Source organism: Bos indicus x Bos taurus, chromosome 3 (assembly GCF_003369695.1).
Source record: "Bos indicus x Bos taurus breed Angus x Brahman F1 hybrid chromosome 3, Bos_hybrid_MaternalHap_v2.0, whole genome shotgun sequence".
In the NCBI taxonomy this organism is placed as follows: domain Eukaryota; kingdom Metazoa; phylum Chordata; class Mammalia; order Artiodactyla; family Bovidae; genus Bos; species Bos indicus x Bos taurus.
The window spans coordinates 89658634-89682402 of record NC_040078.1 but is presented as its reverse complement, the minus strand read 5'-3'; the positions used below and the strand labels follow the sequence as shown (position 1 = coordinate 89682402).

The 23769-nt window shown below is 39.4% G+C and overlaps 1 protein-coding gene across 2 annotated transcripts in view; it reads left to right on the top strand.

Moving 5' to 3' along the window:
• Nucleotides 1–209: 209 nt before the first annotated feature.
• PRKAA2 (protein kinase AMP-activated catalytic subunit alpha 2) overlaps nt 210–23769 on the top strand; it is a 79367-nt gene continuing 55807 nt past the window's right edge. The window contains exon 1 of one of the 2 annotated variants that reach the window (XM_027537127.1): nt 210–382. In XM_027537127.1, coding sequence (XP_027392928.1) covers nt 289–382 — 94 coding nt within the window. In that variant the 5' untranslated portion in view covers nt 210–288. The remainder of the gene's footprint in view (nt 383–23769) is intronic. The other variant, XM_027537128.1, reaches the window with a different exon arrangement.

Genomic DNA, 23769 nt, shown 5'->3' with positions numbered 1-23769 from the left:
CCGACCTCCCCCGCACCGAGCGCCACCCTCCCTCCACTGCGCCCCCAGGGCCCTAGTCCTGGGCCCACGCCGGCCTGACGCCCGCCCACGGGGCCTCGGCGCGCACACGCCCACGCCCCCCCCCACCTGCTCGCGTTCCCCCCTCCCCGCGCCCCGCCCCGCCTCGCCTCGCCTGGTCCCCAAGTCTCGGGCCCCCGCCCCCCGCGGGCCCGCTGCACTGTGGGTAGGCGGCGGCGGCGGCCGCACAGAGGATCCCGCGGCGGCGGAGCGAGGCTGCGCGCGCCGAACATGGCTGAGAAGCAGAAGCACGACGGGCGGGTGAAGATCGGCCACTACGTGCTGGGCGACACGCTGGGCGTCGGCACCTTCGGCAAAGTGAAGAGTTGAGTACGCCGCGCCTCGCGGGAGGCCCAGCCCCGGAGTCCGGGAGCGCCGGGCCGCGAGCGGGCAGCGGGTGGCGGGGCCTGGCGGCAGGTGGAGCGGCCGCGCCCGGGCCGCGCGGAACCTGGGGACCCAGGGAAGGCAGTGGGTACTGCTTCGCCCCGCGGCAACGGCGGGGGCCTGGCTAGGGGGCTCGGGCGGGGGCGTCGCGAGGTCCTGGGACTGGCGTCCAGCACGCTTCTACTGGCCGACCTCAGTGCCCGCCTCTGAAACCCGGAGATTGGGTTGTTGGGCGAGATGCCTTTCAGCTGGGAGGCTGTAGGGATAGGGCTGGGGAATGATCCACGGCCCTGATGGTGGAGTTCCCATTTCGTGCCAGGTGTCCCGTTAGGTGCTTCACGTGTGATCTCCTGTAATCCTTACAGCAGGTGCAGGTGTTATCTTCGCCTTTAACGTGAGAAAACGGGGACCTCCTAGGAGGGACGTGTTCAAGGTCACACCGAAATTGGCAGAACTGGGATAAAGGTCTAAAATGTCCTCCAATTTTGGCCAGGCTGGGAAGTCCTCAAGTCTGGATTCTTTCGTGCTCCCTGGTTGTGGATTAGTAGGGCTGGTAGTCTACGGGGGATCCCGGGGCGCGAGATGGGTGGGTCTTTCTGCGGGCCGTGGGAAACGCTGGGATGCAGCTGGGTTGGGTCAGGGCTTAGTTAGAACTGGGAGGTCTGAAGCTTGCTTGGTGTGTGTAAAATGGTTCTAGGAAGGCTTCCAGGATGGAGGGAAAGGAAAAGGGGACTTTGGAGTTGGATCTTGGAGGATGTAGGGCTGAGGCCAGAACTGTAAGACATACTCTGCTGAGCTCTGTGTTCCTAGGTGATGGGATCCCATTTTGGGTGTAGAAAAACAGGCTGCTTTGATTTTTTTTTTTTTTTTTAACTGGTTACTGGTTAAGTATTGAACTTTCCTGTTTTTCTTAAGAGTCATGTGAGTTTAATTAACTTGTCCTCTCTCCAGAACTAGAATCAACTTATTAAAAATACTTCTTTTGGTTGTTGCTTTTTTCTTTTTTTTTGTTTTGCTGGGAAAATGTTGGGTAGGCAGCTTGAAGATTTTATTGAGGCCTCTGTTTCCTTAAAAAATCATAATGAAAAAAATTTTAGGTTTTAAAAATTATAGTAAATCACTTTACAATTTCGTGTTAGTTTCTTCTCTATGACATTGTGAATCAGCTGTAAGTATACGTGAATTCCCTCCTTCTTCAGCCTCCCTCCCACCCTGCTAGGTCATCACAGAACACCCAGCTGAGTTCCCTGTGCCAGACCTTAGCTTCCCACTAGCTAGCTGTTTTACACATGGTAGTGTAGAGATCAGTACTACTCTTTTACTTCGTCCAAAAATCCTATTTTAACCTTGAGTCCAGGCTGTAAGTGGATAGAAGAGACTCGTTCATTCATATGGCAGGGATCAGCTTTTATTTACTTGCACACATCTGATACCCTTTCTTTTGTTCAGTAAACACTTACTGAGTGCCTACAGTGTGCCAGGCACTGTTCTAGGTAATGGGGATACCCTAGGAACAAAATCTTGAAAATCTTTCCTTTTGTGGTGCTTATATTCTAGTAGGGGAAGACAGTAATCACTATATATATATTTGTGTGTGTGTATGTATGTGTGTGTGTGTGTGTAGTATTTTTAGTGCTGTGAAGAAAAATGAATCCGTTTTGTGCAGTTAGCAATTTTCAGTAAGATTGTCAGGCATGGCCTTACAGATAGGGTGGTATTTATGTAAAGACCTCAGGTTTGTAAAATTCTTTCAAGTCCTGTGAGGGCTGTGAAGTTCTAGCTTAGGTTTGCAAGACCTCATAAAGTGGTAAGTGAAGAGAATATATTTAGAGTGAATATATGAAGATTCAGGAACTGGATTAATGCTGTGACATTACTAAGGACTATTGTGTTTTGATGTTATACACTCAAGTCTTCACCATCTAGGCATGTACACTTTCCAGGTTATATAATGTATACTGTTCCTTTTCAAATTGTGTTAAAAATTGTTGTTTTTTAAAAAAAATTCTTGTGTAATCTGAATGTTGGCTAAAATACCCATCAGATCATTTGGTCCATTGTCACAGGACAACTTAAATCTCTTTTTGTATATATCCTTGAACTGCTTCTAGGCACTGACTTAAAATATAAACCAACAGAAGGTACTTGAATTTATGAGAAATCCTTTTCCTGGAAGACTCCTTCCCAGTGAGCAACTAACTGGGGAGATTTCCTAGCACTGTATGAGCACCTCTCCAAAGTTAGACAGTGCTCTCCCATCCAAAGTTAGAATTAGTACAGTTGCTTAATAAAAATATAAGTTAAAATAAAAATATAAGTTATATAAGTTGCAGCAGTCTGAAGTTACTCATTTACAGTGGACCCTTGAACAACATGAGTTTCAACTGCAGAGGTGTACTTTTACAACAGATTATTTTTTTCCTCTAAATAAATACTACAGTATTATACAGTCCAGGTTGGTTGAATCCTAAAATGTGGAACCATGAATACTAAGGGATGAATATAAGGTTATACACAAGTTTTTAACTTCCTGGGGTCCAGTGCCTCTAACTCCAGTGTTGTTCAAGGGTCCATTGTAATTCTTTAAGGGACTACAAACAAGAGCACTCTTATTTTTAAACACAACTTTTTTTCAAGCATATTTAACATATCATAAAAGTCACCCATCCCAAATGTATTATGCATAGTACAAGTCAGTGATTTTTTGTGACTTTGCTGAATGGTGCAACCATTTTATAGATCGATTTATAACATTTCCATCACCACAATAAAATTCCTCATGCCATTTATAATTAACCCTTAGCCCTAGGAAACTGTTCATCTGTGTTCTGTCTGAATAAATATGCTTTCTCTGGACATTTCTTATAAATGAGATCATTGAATATGAAGTCTCTCGTGTCTGACTTCTTTAACAAGGCTTTTGATGTTCATGCATGACATAGCATTGTTCCTTTTCCTTGCTTAATAATACTCCACCTCATGGAAATGCCACATTTTGCCTGTGCAGTCACCTGTTGATGACCTCTGTTTTCAGTTTGGGACTGTTACAGATAATGCCACCATGAACGCTGTGTGCAATCTCTGTTGCGGATATCTGTTCTCATGTATATTGGGTAGATATACCCAAGAGAAGAATTGTTGGCTTGTATCATAATTTTATTTTTATTTGTTGGAGAAACTGCATACTGTTCAAAGTGGTTGTACCATTTTACAATCCCACCAATAATGTGTGAGGGTTCCTATTTCTCCAAATCCTCACTGACATTTATTTATTGTCTTCTTATGACTCTTCTAGTAGGTGTGAGATGGTAACTCATTGGGGTTTCAATTTGTGCTTTCCTAGTGATGATACTGAACATCTTTTCATGTACTGAATCGCCATTTGTGTATCTTGGGCGAAATGTCTTTTTTTTCGTTCATTTGTTGGATTGGTTGAGTTTATAAGAATTTTTTTTTTATAAATTCTGGATACAAGTCCCTTATTGCAAATATTTCTTCATGTCAGTTGTCTGACATGTATTAAGTGTTTTGAATTTTTGTGAGGTCCTTCTTATTGACTATTTCCTTTTATGGATGATGCTTTTGATGTTACGTTTAAGAAATCTTTGCTTTGGGTTTCAAGAATTTTTTCACATTTTTTAAAAAAATAGATGTTTATTGTTTTAGCTCTTATAGTTACATTTAGGACCCATTTTGAGTTAACATTTGAGTATGGTATAAGTTGAGATTCTAAGGTCAACTTTTTGAATATGGATATCCAATTGTTCCAGGAGCGTTTATTGAAAATACTTACATTTTGATTTGCTATTGATTTAGACTTTATAAATTTAATTTCTACTAAAAAACAGTAGTAGATGGTTTAGTTTTATATGGCTGTAAAAACATGGAGAAGTGCTGAATATTTTATGTGCCTTCTCTCTTTAGCTATTATGTTATTTATAGATATTGAACATTTAACTTCAGTTGTTGATGTATCAGTTTACAGAGCAAAGTTAGGTGCAATGAACAAAAATGGAAAGAACTAGTTTTCATTTAATAGCACTTGTTTAAAGCTACTTTTAAAAACATATGGAAATCCTTCTAATTGTTGATAAATGATTGAAACCTTATTTTAAATATTGAGTTGATTTTTCTCCATTGTTCTAGTGTAAGAGTACTAGGGGAGTACTTATGGAAACAGATTATGTTGGCTGTCAGAATTTAAAGTAGTGCATTTTATCTACTTAAATTTTTTTCTATGTATTGTTTTGATTCTTACTCTTTCCCAGGTAAGGTATAACTGCTGTTTAAAAGGTCTTGTAATTAGACTTGCTCAGTTCCTACCTAAATAATGAAGGTCATAGAAATTCTAGAAGAACAGATCTGTGCATGTGTTTTACAAAGACCAGTTGAAGAAAAAAAGTGTTTTAAATATAATGGTAATTATATTTTTAAAAGAAGCTTGTATTTTCAGGGTGAGAACTGACAGATTTGATTTATAAAATCATTATTCTTCATTAGAATTATACACAATAGGGTCAGTTCAGTTCAGTCGCTCAATCGTGTCTGACTCTTTGCAACCCCATGGACTGCAGCACACCAGGCTTCCCATCTATCACCAACTCCCAGAGCTTGCTCAAACTCATGTCCATCAAGTTGGTGATGCCATCCAACCATCTCATAGGAGGCTTTCAGTCAAAGTAGCCTTTTCTAGTCAGCAAGGTCTCATCAAGGCTTTGTTTTTTGTTGTTTTTCAAATACTTACGTGAATAGCTCACAGAATTGGCTTTCAAGAAATTAAGTAAATATTTTGTTAAATCTTCACTTCTGTGTAAGATAACAGGAGAGATAAGCAAATGTAGAGCTTGTGTTCAGTTGTTCAGTTGTATCTGGCTCTTCGCAACTCCATGGACTGTAGCCTGCCAGACTCTTCTGTCCGTGGAAATTTTCAGGCAAGAATACTAGAGTGGGTTGCCATTTCCTGTTCCAGGGGATCTTCCCAACCCAGGGACTGAACTCCTGTCTCCTGTGCCTCCTGCATTGGCAGGCAGATTCTTTACTACTGTGCCACCTGGGAAGCCCTAGAAATATAAATACCAAGTCCTAAGTGATAAATTATATCTCAGACAACTACCTGGTCAGCTGGTGGACCTCAGAGTTATACCTGTGGTATTTCTGACCCACACTGGCATTGTTTTTGACCCTCATGTAGTGACAAGTCCCTTGAACTACAAAGAGATCAAACCAGTCCATCCTAAAGAAAATCAGTCCTGAATATTCATTGGAAGGAGTGATGCTGAAACTGAAGCTCCATTACTTTGGCCACCTGATGTGAAGAATTGACATTGGAAAAGACCTTGATGCTGGGAAAGACTGAAGGCAGGAGAAGAAGGGGACAACAGAGGAGGAGATGGTTGGATGGTATCACAGACTCGATGGACATGAGTTTGAACAAGCTCCAGGAGTTGGTGATGGACAGGGAAGCCTGGAATGCTGCGGTTCATGGGGTTGCAAAGAGTTGGACATGACTGAGCAACTGAACTGTAGTGTCAAGGCCCTAAAGAATACTTGAAACCTCTTTGGGCTTTGTTTTTTTCTTCTCCTTAGCAACAACACTGGAATGTGAAATTTATTTGCAACCGAATTTTTGAAGATTTAATTTCAAAAAATGGATAAGTTTAATTGTTCCTTCTGGTTTAGTAGAGGTTTGAATTACTGAAGACCATAGCTGAAATAATGTAAAACAAAAGAAAAGGGAAACATGTTTGTAACAATTTAGTGATAAAAGCTACAACTTGATTAAGTTGATACTATGTTTACTATATATGCACTTGGTTTTATTTATTCCCCAAAGTAATCCTGGATTTGGTATTATCTCCATTTTGCAAATGTAGATATTGAGAATTAGATACCTTAATTTGCCTAAGGTCACAGTGCTAGTAAGTTGCAGAAGTGGCAAATTTAGGGTTCTCTGATGCAAGTCTGTCCCACTCTTTGCGACCCTTTGTGACCCTTTGCGACTCTTGCCTGCTAGGCTCCTTTGTCCATGGGGATTCTCCAGGCAAGAATACTGGAGTGGGTTGCTGTTCCCTCCTGCAGGGGATCTTCCTCATCCAGGGATCGAACCCCTGTCTCATAAGTCTCTTGCATTGGCAGATGGATAAATTACATATGGATGATTAAAAATTATATTTTCATATAAATTTTACTCTTGTGTCTCAATCCATTCCATTTTTTTAATATGATAAAGTTACTGAATTCTGACACTATTAACTAATTTAACTATTTAAATTTCTTTAAAATACCAGGTATTTCAGGGTTGCCCCATCCCCATTATGAAAATAACTTTGACTAAAGATTGCCAGTGGCCTTTAGTAACCAGACTAAAGAGAATTTGTAAAAACATAACGATGTCCTAGGATGAAGGAACATTGGTTTTGGAAGGCATTAGCTGGGGATTTTCATTTCATGCTACTGCCAGTTATATGAATTTGGGAAACCATTAAACTTCTTTGAGCTTGTTTCCTCTTTTGTAAAATGACAATAACAATACTTGGCTACCTCCATTCTAGGTGTTTTTTTAAAGGATTAAATGAATTGAGGCACATAAAATGGCTTAAGAGAAAATGAGTTACTTTACAGAGAGATGGCTGTTGTGGAGATGACTAGATACATGGCCAATTTGAGTGAATCCTGTACCCTGTGTGAGGTGTTGTTAATAATAAATATTTACTGATTGTGATTCTGATTGCAACTCTGATTGCAACATTGAGACTTAACTTTAATAATTTGCCCCAACTTTTTTGGTTGCCTGCATTGGAAAGTTCCTAATGATTAACTCATTTGTGCTATATGATGTTTAGTTTTTAGTGTTTATATTAAAAATCCAGTCTTTTTGGGTTAAGTCATGAAATTTGTTTTTTCACAAATATGGAAAATGAATAAGAATGAAATGAAAATAACTGTTGATGTTCATATAAATTGCTAGCTGAACTGATTTTACTTCTGAAAATATGTAATTCTAAACAGCTGTTAAGCAATACTTCCAACTAATGAAGCTATATATTTTCTGAAATACTAGACCGTTAATGGAATGAAAATGAATTCATCATCTTTCTTAAATAATCAAGTAAATAGTGTGCTATTTAGGGTTTTTTCCCCCTGATTTATCTCATTTTTGTGATTTCAGTGTTTTGTCCTTAATGCTGAATGGATTTTGTTCATTTTGTGTAATGGATTGATTCTTGAAAGACACTTTTCTATAGGAAACAATGTTATAGATGGATAGATTCAGAGGAAGTCCACAAAGGCAGGATGGTATACAATATAGAGAATACTGGATTTAGAAGGCCTCCTGTGTGGAAGTTTGCTGTTGCAAGCCCAAGTCACTTGATCTCTGAAAAAGGGAATAAGACTTATATGTTCTTTTATACTTTTGAGAGTAATAGAGGAGAAAATGTAGGTGAAAATATACAAGTACTTAACTTTTATGTATTTGTATACTTGGGCCCTATTTTATATATTTGTAAACCTGTAATTAGCTGAACTCAGAATAATCTGTGATCTGGTTCTGAGACCAGGATTTAATTGATGTTGAGAAGAAAGAGTTTACTATGTTGTATTTTTCTCTGGTCTTTTTTCATATTTCATTTGTGTATGTTTATTAATCTAATTCTCCAGACACTGCTCACTTATCACTCTCTTCTGTATACCGTGTATATGTATGCAATGAATATATGCAAACATGTAACAGATATCTATTCCAGGTCTCATGGTAGTGATCATAGAACTCTTGGATAAAGGAGGCAAAGCTGGGAAAGGGAGGAGGATGTGAGCAGCAGCTGGCAGTTTTTATATGTGGTTTGTTGTCAAGGTTCTACTTGGAGCAGAACCAAAATAATACAGTTAATTTTTTTCAAACTTCGGAAAATGCAGACTCTGAGCTAAAAATGCCTTTCTACAATCTTTCTCCACACATATCTATGTGAGTTAGAAAGGATTTTTGTAGTTGATCATATACTGAGGAACTTACTTCAATTCTGTGGACTTTCTCCCTTTCCCATGCTGACACAGCACTGCTTTATCTAGATTTTTTTTTTTTTTTCAATGTGCCAAAATAGTCACTTACCTTGTAGTTCATGTTAGCTTTCCTTAAAGCATTTGTACTGCTTTGTAGTGATTATATTGTCGCATTTACTCTTCTGAGATTCTTGTGGTTTCCTTAATGATAGGGAAAGTACTTTATAGAGCAAGTAGTTAATATTTTGAAGCCAGGTAGATAATTTAATTGGATCTAAGAGAAGATCTAATCTCAGATGAGAAAGTGGGTGGCAGAAGACCCCTAAAATATTGAATGTGCTATGAAAGTGACAGCCAGTCTCCCTAGTGTGTTTATTAGTTGCAAATGTAAGAGAAAACACTTTGAATCAGGTTAAATCGATTTTTATCTATTATTTAGACCACTGAAATGCATATGCAAAGCAATGTGTTTATTTTGAAATGTGGCAACCATTTTATTTTTAGTATAGTGTTATTAAGGAAAGAATTTGAGGCAGCTCTTATCTCTGCTAATAATAGAAACCTGCACCCCTTCAAGGGAACAGTATTCTTGCTTAAGTGGTGTCTTATGGTTGACAGTGTTTGCCTTTGATAAATTTTACTGTATTTCTTTTGGTAGTGCTTTTATTTTTAAGTGTTAATAATCCTTTTTTAAATTTGCCCTTAGTTTTTTTAAATGCCTTTTATAGAATCATCAAATCTTGCTCTAACATCTCTTATCCTGAATGTTAGTGTATTAATTTATTGAAATACTTTTTTTTGGACTCTTTATTCTTCATATTATTTTGTATTTACATTTTATGCACTATTAAAAACATAGTGAGCAATATATTCTCATTTAATCTCTCAATTTCTTAATTATAAACTAATTATAAGATGGTTATATAGCTATCATAATTGAAAATAATGGAATTAAAGTTTTAAGTATGCCATAAGTGTTTTTCTAAATTCTTACTTTACTCGATAAATACCATAAATATTATTTAATTTTTGTTTTTAACATGTTGGGGCATAACTTGGTACTATACGTATTCCATAATTGACTTGAGTTTTGCCAGACTTAGTTATGAGAGAATCAGTCAGTCAGTTCAGTTGCTCAGTCATGTCCAACTCCTTGCGACCCCGTGAATTGCAGCATGCCAGGCCTCCCTGTCCATCACCAACTCCCGGAGTCTACTCAAACTCACGTCCATTGAGTCGGTGATGCCATCCAGCCATCTCATCCTCTGCCATCCCCTTCTCCTCCTGCCCCCAATCCCTCCCAGCATCAGGGTCTTTTCCAGTGAGTCAACTCTTCGCATGAGGTGGCCAAAGTATTGGAGTTTCAGCTTCAGCATCAGTCCTTCCATTGGAACACCCAGGACTGATCTCCTTTAGGATGGACGGGTTGGACCTCCTTGCAGTCCAAGGGACTCTCAAGAGTCTTCTCCAACACCACAGTTTAAAAGCATCGATTCTTCAGTGCTCAGCTTTCTTCACAGTCCAACTCTCACATCCATACATGACCACTGGGAAAACTATAGCTTTGACTAGATGAACCTTTGTTGGCAAAGTAATGTCTCTGCTTTTGAATATGTTATCTAGGTTGGTCATAACTTTCCTTCCAAGGAGTAGGCATATTTTAATTTCATGGCTTAAGTCACCATCTGCAGTGATTTTGGAGCCCAGAAAAATAAAGTCTGATACTGTTTCCACTGTTTCCCCATCTATTTCCCATGAAGTAATGGGACCAGACGCCATGATCTTCATTTTCTGAATATTTAGCTTCAAGCCAACTTTTTCACTCTCCACTTTCATCAAGAGGCTTTTTAGTTCCTCTTCACTTTCTGCCACAAGGGTGGTGTCATCTATATACCTGAGGTTATTGAGATTTCTCCCGGCAAACTTGATTCCAGCTTGTGCTTCTTCCAGCCCAGCGCTTCTCATAATGTACTCTGCATATAAGTTAAATAAGCAGGGTGACAATATACAGCCTTGACATACTCCTTTTGCTATTTGGAACCAGTCTGTTGTTCCATGTCCAGTTCTAACTGTTGCTTCCTGACCTGCATACAGGTTTCTCAAGAGGCAGGTCAGGTGGTCTGGTATTCCCAACTCTTGAAGAATTTCCTACAGTTTGTGGTGATCCACACAGTCAAAGGCTTTGGCATAGTCAATAAAGCAGAAATGGATGTTTTTTCTGGAACTCTCTTGCTTTTTCAGTGATCCAGCGGATGTTGGCAATTTGATCTCTGGTTCCTCTACCTTTTCTAAAACCAGCTTGAACATTTGGTAGTTCACGGTTCATGTATTGTTGAAACCTGGGTTGGAGAATTTTAAGCATTACTTTACTAGTGTGTGAGATGAATGCAATTATGTGGTACTTTGAGCATTCTTTGGCATTGCCTTTCTTTGAGATTAGAATGAAAACTGACCTTCTCCAGTCCTGTGGCCACTGCTGCATTTTCCAAATTTGCTGGCATATTGAATGCAGCACTTTCACAGCATCACCTTTCAGGATTTGAAATAGCTCAACTGGAATTCCATCACCTCCACTAGCTTTGTTCGTAGTGATGCTTTCTAAAGCCCACTTGACTTCACATTCCAGGATATCTGGCTCTAGGTGTGTGATCACACCATTGTGATTATCTGGGTCATGAAGATCTTTTTTGTACAGTTCTTCTGTGTATTCTTGCCACCTCTTCTTAATATCTTCTGCTTCTGTAGATCCATACAATTTCTGTCCTTTATCGAGCCCATCTTTGCATGAAATGTTCCCTTGGTATCTCTAATTTTCTTGAAGAGATCTCTAGTCTTTCTCATTCTGTTGTTTTCTTCTATTTCTTTGCATTGATCGCTGAGGAAGGCTTTCTTATGTCTCCTTGCTGTTCTTTGGAACTCTGCATTCATATGCTTATATCTTTCCTTTTCTCCTTTGCTTTTTGCTTCTCTTCTTTTCACAGCTATTTGTAAGGCCTCCTCAGACAGCTATTTTGCTTTTTTGCATTTCTTTTCCATGGGGATGGTCTTGATCCCTATCTCCTATACAATGTCATGAACCTCCATCCATAGTTCATCAGGCACTTTGTCTATCAGATCTAGTCCCTTAAATCTATTTCTCACTTCCACTGTATAATCATAAGGGATTTTATTTAGGTCATACCTGAATGGTATAATGGTTTTCCCTACTTTCTTCAATTTAAGTCTGAATTTGGCAATAAGGAGTTCATGATCTGAGCCACAGTCAGCTCCCGGTCTTTTTGCTGACTATATGGAGCTTCTCCATCTGTGGCTGCAAAGAATATAATCAGTGTGATTTTGGTGTTGACCATCTGGTGATGTCCATGTGTAGAGTCTTCTCTTGTGTTGTTGGAAGAGGGTGTTTGCTATGACCAATGCGTTCTCTTGGCAAAACTCTATTAGCCTTTGCCCTGCTTCCTTCCGTACTCCAAGGCCAAATTTGCCTGTTATTCCAGGTGTTTCTTGACTTCCTACTTTTTGCATTCCAGTCCCCTATAATGAAAAGGACATCTTTTTCCGGTATTAGTTCTAAAAGGTCTTGTAGGTCTTCATAGAACTGTTCAACTTCAGCTTCTTCAGTGTTAATGGTTGAGGAGCATAGACTTGGATTACTGTGATATTTGAATGGTTTGCCTTGGAAATGAACAGAGATCATTCTGTTGTTTTTGAGATTGCATCTAAGTAGTGCATTTCAGACTCTTTTGTTGACCATGATGGCTACTCCATTTCTTCTGAGGGATTCCTGCCCACAGTAGTAGATATAATGGTCATCTGAGTTAAATTCACCCATTCCAGTCCATTTCAGTTCGCTGATTCCTAGAATGTCGACATTCACTCTTGCCATCTCTTGTTTGACCACTTCCAATTTGCCTTGATTCATGGACATGACATTCCAGGTCCCTATGCAATCTTGCTCTTTACAGTATGGGACCTTGCTTCTATCACCAGTCACATCCACAAGTGGGTGTTGTTTTTGCTTTGGCTCCATCCCTTCATTCTTTCTGGAGTTATTTCTCCACTGATCTCCAGTAGCATATTGGGTACCTACTGACCTGGGGAGTTCCTCTTTCAGTATCCTATCATCTTGCCTTTTCATACTATTCATGGGGTTCTCAAGGCAAGAATACTGAGGTGGTTTGCCATTCCCTCTCCAGTGGACCACATTCTGTCAGACCTCTTCACCATGACCCGTCCGTCTTGGGTGGCCCCTCATGGCATTGCTTAGTTTCATTGAGTTAGACAGGCTGTGGTCCGTGTGATCAGGTTGGCTAGTTTTCTTTGATTATGGTTTCAGTGTGTCTGCCCTCTGATGCCCTTTGAACATCTACCATCTTACTTGGGTTTCTCTTGCCTTGGACATGGGGTATCTCTTCATGGCTGCTCCAGCAAAGCTCAGCTGCTGCTCCTTACCTTGGATGAGGGGTATCTCCTCAGGGCCGCCCCTCCTGACCTTGAACGTGGAGTAGCTCCTCTCGGCCCTCCTGTGCCTGTGCAGCTGCTGCTCCTTGGACGTGGGGTTGCTCCTCTCGGCTGCGCCCCTGACCTCAGGCGTGGGGTAGCTCCTCTCAGCTGCCGCCCCTGACCTTGGACGTAGAGTAGCTCCGTATAATGAAATAATAGAACCAATTATATCTTAAGCACCTACATGTTTAGTCATACAAGATTTTAAGCAAACTGTTTATGTCATTGTCAAAAATGTGGCAATGATGCTACAAATTGGGAGTATCTGGAAAGAAGGAAGAGGGAAATGTTCAAAACAGAATTTACTTAAATGATTCATCTCTCATGTTTGAATTCTATGTCAAATATGATGTAATGAATCTACCTTTTACTCAAATTTATACCAGGCCTTCTCAGTGCTCTACTAATTCACAGTTAAGTAGTATGATGGTTATACTATATACTATAAATTTGCTTTTAGTAAGAAATTTAGCTTTGTGTCTTATGGTAAACTTTTTGGTTAAGATAAAGAAATGTGCTTTGGAGGGCTTATTGCTGCTGAACAACTATTCCCAAAGAACTTACGTGTCATTCTAAGGGAAATCTTGGTCCTTTACTCTATTTAATATGTATAGTAAGATTTCCTATTTGGGATAGAACAAAGCTAGATGAGATAATTGATAGACAAGTCATAGAATGAGAATTTAAATATTCATTGACTCTTTGAGTTGCTAGGTAGAATTTGATAGGGATAAGTGTCAAATCTAGGGTAAAAACAAAAATGAAAAGCAGGTATATAAGAGAGTAGAACAGTTGATAGCGGTTCTAACATATTGAAGTTTTATCTGACCATGAGTTTTGAAGTATATATTATGAGTATATATTATGTATATATTATGAGTACTTAAGTGTAAAGATTGTTTTTTGGTAGAAAATAGACATATAGATTGATATTAATGAACCATATTAGTAGATAGTTGTAGAAGTATTAATAGTATAGTTCTGTACTTTGTATTAAGCTAAATGTTGAATATTGATTTTAGTTCTTGGTTCCATAATTTGGAAAAAAATCTTAGCCACATATATTTCATTCAGAGAATGATCATTATAACTAGAGGAGTTCAGAAAGTATGCCATGTGAGGTATGGTAAAGAATATATTCCTAGATTTTATCTGGAATTTATCTAGATTTAATCTGGAAAAGAACCTGATGCTGAAAAAGATCGAAGGCAAAAGAAGAAGGGGACGACAGGATGAGATGGTTGGATGGCATCACCGACTTGACAGACATGAGTTTGAGCAAGCTCCGGGAGTTGGTGATAGGGAAGTCTGCCGAGCTGCATGTCATGGGGTCCTGAAGAGTCGGACATGACTGAGCAACTGAACTGAATTGATAAACATGTGTGCGCATGCACACACACATATTTGTATATTTTAATTTTAAAGACTCGAGATTGTCTTCCCTATCTGGCTATGATTTCTAACTTGCATCAAATCAACTTTCTAGTTAAAGTGGAATTGAAAATCTGGAGAAAATTAAAAATCTGAAGGCAGCCAGGACTTGAGTGGTTGATATCCCTGTGAGAAGAAAAATGCATTGGAGTGAGTCTGACATTTTGTTTGGCCTTTCTTTTTGAGTCATTTGCTAATTTGTAAAGATGGTAAATGTAAGAAGCCAAACAGAGAACAGTGGATAAAAGGCAGAAAAGCTAGGCATAGTTTGAATCCTGGGGAGACAGCAGTTGGAGTTCACAACTTATCAAGGAGGAGAGTCGCAGGTAAGCACTTGGGTTTTTGTTTGCAAGCCCCTGAAGACCGAAATCCTTAGAATCAGCTTAATACTAGACATATTAAGATGATCTGCCTCCTGTCTTTATTCTCTGAAGGAGAATAAAATAAAGTGGGCCCTCTATATTTTCACACAGTGTTCAACATGCTAGGAAACAAGGGCAAGACAATAGAAAAAACCTCATAGGAATTCAGATATTTAAGCTATCAGACATGGACTTTAAAATAATTACGATTGAAGTGGTGTCAGTATGAGTTATTTCTCTTTTTCCTCTCCCCTTCAATGTACATCTAATTGGACATGCATAACCAAAAAAAAATTTTTTTTAAAAAGCTCTTCTGCATAGCATTCCAGGACACTCGAGATCCATCCATCTTTGTACCTGAAAGTGAGTGGATTGGAATGCAGAAAAGGCTGTGGAGTGAGGGAATGTTGCCAGTAGGTCTGCAGTGGGCCAGCACAGACCTTTTTTTGGCAAAGGAGGTGGAGGGTGATGGTGGTGAGTAGGGGTCTGCCCAGCTGTGCATGCTGCAGCTAGAGGGACCTGCTGCTCTCTCTGTGGAGAGAGCTCAGTGACTAGAGAGAGGGAAAGGAAAGAGAAAAGGGCAAAGAGAAAGGAAAGAAAACATCTCCTGTCCATTGGTCCCATGATTCTGGCCATACCATGGGCCATACCAGCCCATAACTACCCATGGGCTGGTGGGACCCTCACCCCAAACTTGGGGATCCCTCTACTAGGTTGTGGGCACACCCAAAGCCCAAAGATTAACGTACATCTCCTCCAATGTGCCACCAGCTACCCTCTCCTCTTTTATTTTCTCTGCCAACTTACTTTTGTTGTTGATACACATTCCCAACTCCCAACCTTGTACTGGTAAGAGAAATGAAAAAAATTAAAAATAATAATAACCTGTGTTATAGCACCACCTTCTGGAAAACAAAAGGAAGACTTCTAATTACCAACCTACTGAATTGTTAGGAGTAAACAAAGCCTTGCCTAAATAAAGAAAAATCTTTGCTACTTCAAATGTGAGAGCAAAGTCTCATTTCATCAAGCACCATGGGAAAATATCATTGTAATCATGTTATCACAAGAAGAAAGTGACAGTTTTCCCACAACCAAACCCAAAGATCTGGAATACTGTGATCTAACTGATAAAGAGTTGAAAATAGCTATTAAGAGGAAATTCAGTGAGCTGCAGGAAAACTTAGGCAATACAATGATCTCAGGAATAAAATTAATAAACGGGAGGAGTACTTTACCCAAGTGACTGAAATTCTAAAAAGAAACCAAACAAATTATGGAGCTAAAGGACTCGATAAATGAGATTAAGAATTAGAATGCAATGGAAATAGAGCAAGTCACATGGAAGAATTAGCAAGCTCAGGGGTAGGGATATAGAGATGATTCAGATGGCAGAAAGAGAAATAAGATTTTTAAAAAGTGAAGAAACTGCAAAAACTCTCTGACTTCATCTGGTGAGCCAAAGGAGGAAGAGAGGGAAAAGGGAGCAGATAGTGTGTTAAATAATAGCTGAGAACTTTCCAAACCTGGAGAAGATACTGGATATATACATCCACCTTTACATATGTAAACAAGAAAGGACATTCTCCAAGACATATTAAAACTGACAAAAGTCAATGATAACTTTAAAGACTGCAAGGAAAAATAGTAACCTATAGAGTTACCCTCATTAGGCTATCAGCAGATTTATCAGGAGAAACTCTGTAGGCTAGGAGACAGTGGAATGACATATTCAAAATGTTGAAAGATAAAACCTGCCGACCAAGAATACTCAATCTGGCAAAATTACTCTTCATATATGAAGGAGAAATATAGGCTTTCCCAGACAAAAACTGAGTTAATCACTACTAGACCTGCTTTACAGGAAATGTTGAAAAGAGCTCTTCAAGTTGAAAGTGCACAAAAGATGAAAGTACACAACTCTGATTATGATGATAGAAAAGTAACCTTTTGTAATAATATATTTAAGTCCTAATTATAGCACAGAAGGTAAAGGAAATGAAGTATAGCTACCACAACTTGTAATCAAATCATAAGAAAGGTAATTGGTGATGTCAAAAATGTAAAAAGGAAAGAGCTAAAGAATGGAACTTTTATAGACAAATGAAGATAAGTTGCTATCAGCAGAAAAATAACTTTCATCTATGAAAAGTTTTATATAAATTTCATGGTAACCATAAAAAAATTTAGTGGAGAATGAAATATTTTTTTAAAAAAATGGGAGACTGAGAAAATCACTATGAAAACCACCAACTTACAAAGGTAGACAGAAACAGAAGAAGAAATAGTGGAGCAGTAAAATAATAAAAGATAAAGCACACTGGGGCGACCCAGAGGGAGGGTAGGGGAGGGAGGAGGGTGGAGGGTTCAGGATGGGGAATGCGGGTATACCTGTGGTGGATTCATTTTGATATTTGGCAAAACTAATACAATATTGTAAAGTTTAAAAATAAAATAAAATTAAAAAAAAAAAGATAAAGCACAATATGGCAGTAGTATGTTCTTAAATGTCAAATAGTCACTCTAAATGTAAATGGATTGAATTCACCAATCCAAAGGCACACAGTGGCTGGATGGATTAAAAAAAAAAAGCAATTGTATGTGATCTACAGAACACTTTTTATCTTTGAAGACACAGAATGGCTCAAAGGAAAGGATGGATGATGATATTTCAAGTAATTGGAAACCAAAAGAAGGTAGGCATAAGCACACTTATATCAGACAAAGTAGACTTCAAGTCAAAAAAGTATAATGAGACAAAAAAGGTCATTGTATTATGATAAAGGTATCAGTATATCAAGAGGTTATGTGCTCAGTTACTCAGTCGTGTCTGACTCTTTGTGATCCCATGAACTGTATGCTGCTAGGCTTCTCTGTCCATGGCATTTTCTAGGCAAGAATACTGGAGTGGGTTGCCATTTCCTTGCAATCATAAGTATATATGCTCCCAACACAGGCATATATATGTGCCAAAATGCATTAAGCAAATAATAACAGATCTTAAAGGAGAAATAAACAGCAGCACAGTAATTGTAGGATATTTCAGCATTCCACTATCAGGAGTGGATAGAACATACAAACAAATTCAACAAGGAAACATTGGAATTGAATCACACTTGAAAACAAATGGACATATGTAACATTCTGTCCAACAGAATACACATTATTCTCAAGTACACATGGAACATTCTCCAGGATAGATCATATGATAGGCTACAAAACAAGTCTTAGCAGATTTAAGATTGAAATCATACCATCTTTTCTGATCACAGTGGTTTGAAACTAGAAATCCACAAGAAGAAGATAGTAAGAAGGTCTGAAACCATGTGAAAACTAAACACACTTATAGAAAACCATTGAGTCAAAAAAAGAAAATGGAAATAAATTATCTTGAGACAAATGAAAGTGGAGATATAGTATATTAGATATTCTGGGAGGCAACAAAAGTATATCTGAGAGGAAAGGTTATAGTAATATGTACACATAAATTCAGATATGCAGGAAATACACCACCCTAGTGGTAGAAAGTGAAGAAGTAAAGAGGAACTAAAGAGCCTAAAGGAACTAAAGAACTAAAGGAACTAAAGAGCCTCTTGATGAAGGTTAAAGAGGAGAGTGAAAAAGCTGGCTTAAAACTCAACATTCAAAAACTATGATCATAGCATCCGGTCCCATCACTTCATGGCAAATAGATGGGGAAACAATGGAAACAGTGAGAGACTTTATTTTCTTGGGCTCCAAAATTACTGCAGACAATGACTCCAGCCATGAAATTAAAAGACACTTGTTCCTTGGAAGAAGAGCTATGAAAAACCTAGCCACTGTATTAAAAAGCAGAGACATCACTTTGCCAACAAAGGTCCATCTAGTCAATGCTATGGTTTTTCCAGTAGTCATGTGTGGAAGTGAGAGTTGGACTGTAAAGAAGGCTGAGCACCAAAGAATTGACTTGAACTGTGGTGCTGGAGAAGACTCTTGAGAGTCCCTTGGACTGCAAGGAGATGAAACCAGTCAATCCTAAAGGAAATCAGTCCTGAATATTTGTTGTAAGGACTGATGCTGAAACTGAAGCTCCAGTACTTTGGCCACCTGATGCAAACAGCCAACTCACTGGAAAAGATCCTGATGCTGGGAAAGATTGAGGGGAGAAGGAGAAGGGGTGACAGAGGATGAGATGGTTGGATGACATCACTGACTCAATGAGCATGAGTTTGAGCAAGCTCTGAGAGGTAGTAAAGGATAGGGAAACATGGTGTGCTGCAGTTCATGGAGTCACAGAGTCGGACACAACTGAACAACGGTAGTAACATGTGTATTAGGAAATTAGATCTGAAATAAGCGACCTAACTTAATACCTCAAGGAATTCAAAACAGAAGAGCAAATTAAGCCCAAAGTTAGTAGAAGGAAGGAAATAATAAAAATCAGAATGCAAATCAATGAAATAGTGACCAGAAAGACAACAGAAAGGATCAATGAAACTAAGAGGTGGTTCTTTGAAAACAAAACAAAACAAAATTGACACACCTTTAGCTGAACTAAGAAAAAGAAAGACTCAAGTAAGTAAAATTAGAAAAGAAAGAGGAGACATTGCAACTGACTACAGAAATGTAGACTCATAAGAGACTATTATGAATAACATGCCAACAGATTGTATAACCTAGAAGGAACTGATGCACTTCTGGAAACACAGAATGTACCAAGACTGAAAAGGACATCATTTTTTTGTTTGTTTTTTTGGATGTTCTAAGAGGTCTTGTAGGTCTGCATCAGAGATCAGTCGCTCAGTCATGTTCGACTCTTTGCGACCCCATGAATCACAGCACACCAGGCCTCCCTGTCCATCACCAACTCCCAGAGTTCACTCAGACTCACATCCATCAAGTCAGTGATGCCATCCAGCCATCTCATCCTCTGTCATCCCCTTCTCCTCCTGCCCCCAATCCCTCCCAGCATCAGAGTCTTTTCCAATGAGTCAGCTCTTCACATGAAGTGGCCAAAGTACTGGAGTTTCAGCTTTAGCATCATTCCTTCCAAAGAAATCCCAGGGCTGATCTCCTTCAGAATGGACTGGTTGAATCTCCTTTCAGTCCAAGGGACTCTCAAGAGTCTTCTCCAACACCACACTTCAAAAGCATCAATCCTTCGGCACTCAGCCTTCTTCACAGTCCAACTCTCACATCCATACATGACCACAGGAAAAACCATAGCCTTGACTAGACGAACCTTTGTTGGCAAAGTAATGTCTCTGCTTTTGAATATGCTATCTAGGTTGGTCATAACTTTCCTTCCAAGGAGTAAGCGTCTTTTAATTTCATGGCTGCAGTCACCATCTGCAGTGATTTTGGAGCCCAGAAAAATAAAGTCTGACACTGTTTCCACTGTTTCCCCATCTATTTCCCATGAAGTGGTGGGACCGGAGGCCATGATCTTCGTTTTCTGAATGTTGAGCTTTAAGCCAACTTTTTCACTCTCCACTTTCACTTTCATCAAGAGGCTTTTTAGTTCCTCTTCACTTTCTGCCATAAGGGTGGTGTCATCTGCATATCTGAGGTTATTGATATTTCTCCCGGCAATCTTGATTCCAGTTTGTGTTTCTTCCAGTCCAGCATTTCTCATGATGTACTCTGCATATAAGTTAAATAAACAGGCAGACAATATACAGCTTTGACGAACTCCTTTTCCTATTTGGAACCAGTCTGCATAGAACTGTTCAATTTCAGCTTCTTCAGCATTACTGGTAGAGGCATAGACTTGGATTACCATGATATTGAATGATTTGCCTTGGAAACGAACAGAGATCATTCTGTCATTTTTGAGACTGCATCCAAGTACTGCATTTCAGACTCTCTTGTTAACTATGATGGCTACTCCATTTCTTCTAAGGGATTCCTGCCCACAGTAGTAGATATAATGGCCATCTGAGTTAAATTCACCCATTTCAGTCCATTTTAGTTTGCTGATTCCTAAAATGTTGACGTTCACTCTTGCCATCTTCTATTTGACCACTTCCAATTTGCCTTGATTCATGGACCTAACAGTCCAGGTTCCTATGCAATATTGCTCTGTACAGCATTGGACCTTGCTTCCATCACCAGTCACATCCAAAACTGGGTGTGGTTTTTGCTTTGGCTCTGTCTCTTCATTCTTTCTGGAGTTATTTCTCAACTGATCTCCAGTAGCATATTGGGCACTACTGACCTCGAGAGTTCATCTTTCTGTCTTTTTGTACTGTTCATGGGAAAGGTCCGTGTAGTCAAGGCTATAGTTTTTCCAGTAGTTATGTATGGATGTGAGAGTTGGACTATAAAGAAAGCTGAGCACTGAAGAATTGATGCTTTTGAACTGTGGTGTTGGAGAAGACTCTTGAGAGTCCCTTGGTCTGCAAGGAGATCCAACCAGTCCATCCTAAAGGCAATAAATTCTGAATATTCATTGGAAGGACTGATGTTGAAACTGAAACTTCAATACTTCGGCCACCTGATGTGAAGAGCTGACTCATTTGAAAACACCCTGATGCTGGGAAAGATTGAAGGCAGGAGGAGAAGGGGATGGCAGTGGATGAGATGGTTGGATGGCATCACTGACTCAATGGACATGAGTTTGAGTAACTTCCGAGAGTTGGTGATGGACAGGGAGGGCTGGTGTGCTGCAGTCCATGGGGTCGCAAAGGGTCTGACACGGGTGAGCGACTGAACTGACTGACTGACCAAGATTGAATCAGTACTGGAATTCTAGCCAGAGCAATTAGAGCAAGACAAAGAAATAAAAGGCACCCAAATTTCCTGTGGAAAGATGACCTTAGGTTTACTTTACCTTCTTTTGATACAGTTTCTCTTGGACATATACGAAGATAAATGTGCTATTTCAGTTCTGTTACCAACCAGCAGTATTTATGGTGAAAATTATCTGTGATTGGTAAGTTACATCTGGACTTTGAGGACTAAGGAAACACATGTATACCTCTAAGGATATACATTACTGCTTCATTGTTTCACTAGCATAAAATTTGTAGGGAAATAGCTCTTCAGCTCCCCTTTGTGACATCTCTTCTAACTCAGTGCATCCTTTGTGCAGGGGTTAGAAGCTGCATGCATGGACTGTTATTTCATGTGGTTACTGTTTGAAATCTACAAATGCTCTGAGTCTCTCTGTGTGATTGATTAAGGGTCTGGGAAGCAGCAACTGGATATTTTAAGGACTCCAGATAAAGATGTGTTTGATTTTTGTCATACTGACATGCTATATTTCCAGTGCTAAGTCCTTCCAAAGAGCTAAGTGAAATTGGTGATGAGATGACTACCTCTTGTGTCCTGTGAGTTTGAATGTTATTTTGAACCCAATACTACTGATGATCATTCTAGAAGAGGAAGGGAGAGGGAGGCGGGCAGAGGGAGGATGACAGGGCACCCCCTGCCGTCCCCTCTCGTCCCACCCTCAGTCCCTCCCAGCATCGGGGTCTTTTCACATGAGTCAGCTCTTCACATCAGGTGGCCGAAGTATTGGCGTTTCAGCTTCAAGCTATAGTTTTGTACTCAATATTTGAAGAGATAATAGAAAAGTTTTCAAAGCTGATGAACACATCAGGCCACAGATTCAGATGTATGAACCATAAGCAGAATAAATACAAGAAAACCATTCATAGGTATATCATTGGGAAACTGGTTAAAATTGTTTGTTTGTTTGTTTTCCCTTGAGACTTTCCTATACTGGAGTGGACTTCATCTGTGTATGCGGAGATGGGGAAAATATTAAGGGAAATCTTAAAAAGTAGCCAGAGGATTAAAAATGCATATTATTTTCGAAGGAATGAAAATAAGCTGACTTTTTAACCAAAAACAATGAAAGCAAGGAAATAGTGGAGTGATATCTTTAGAGAAGTGAAACAAACAAACTGCCAACCTATAATTTTGTACTCAACAAAAATACTCTTCAAAAACAAAAGCATAATATGTTTTCAGCAACGGTAAACTGAGAGAGTATGTCTCTAGAAGATGTCTATGGAACATAAAATTATATTAAGTAAATATATTCAACAACAGAAATTATTCAGTTAGGGGCATTGAAGGGGAGATGTCTGAAGGGAAAAAATGAAAGGGGAGTGAACAGGAGGGAGACAAAGCATGTAAAATAAGACACACAGAAAGAGAGCAGACACGTAAGGACAAGAGTTGGAAAGATAAGAGAGGGGATGATTTAAGAAGCTTTGGGAATGTTTTTGGAAGATTTTGTTTTTCATCTGGAGTGATTACATACGTGAACATTTTTTCAAATCTTTTATCTCTGACCTAAATACTAATACTTGATTGGCCAAAAAGTTTGAGTCTTCCAGCAACATCTTACAGAAAAACCCAAATGAACTTTTTAGCCAACTCAGTACTTTGTCCATCAGTTTTAAATAATCTCTTCTATACTAGAAAACTTTTCCCCTGGCTCTGTGTAGATAATTCATCTTAAATGATTCTATAAAAAGTTGATTCTCCTGTGAAATTCTTGATTGACTTCAGTTTTAAAGAAGTACTTTAAAATTATAATCCAAGCCAACATGTTTTTTAAAATGAAGCAGAATACAGAATATCATTATCAGTAATCAGTTCTCGAAGGTAGATTTAGAACATGTGCATGCTCAGCCACTCTAGTTGTGTCTGACTCTTTGTGACCCTGTGAACTGCAGTCTACCAGGCTTCTCTGCCCATGCGATTTTCCAGCCAAGAATCCTGGAGTGGATTGCCATTTCCTCCTCCAGGGGATCTTCCTAATCCAGGGATCGAACCCTCATCTCAGTGTCTTATGCATTGGCAAGTGGATTCTTTATCACTAGCACCACTTGGGAAACCCTGTTTTAGAACAATCTTTGCTTTAAAAAGGGCTTCCCTGGTGGCTTAGATGGTAAAGAATCTGCCTGCAACGTGGGAGACCTGGGTTCGATCCCTGGGTTGGGAAGATCCCCTGGAGAAGGGAAAGGCTACCTACTCCAGTATTCTTGCCTGGAGAATTCCACGGACAGATGAGCCTGGCAGGCTATAGTCCGTGGGGTTG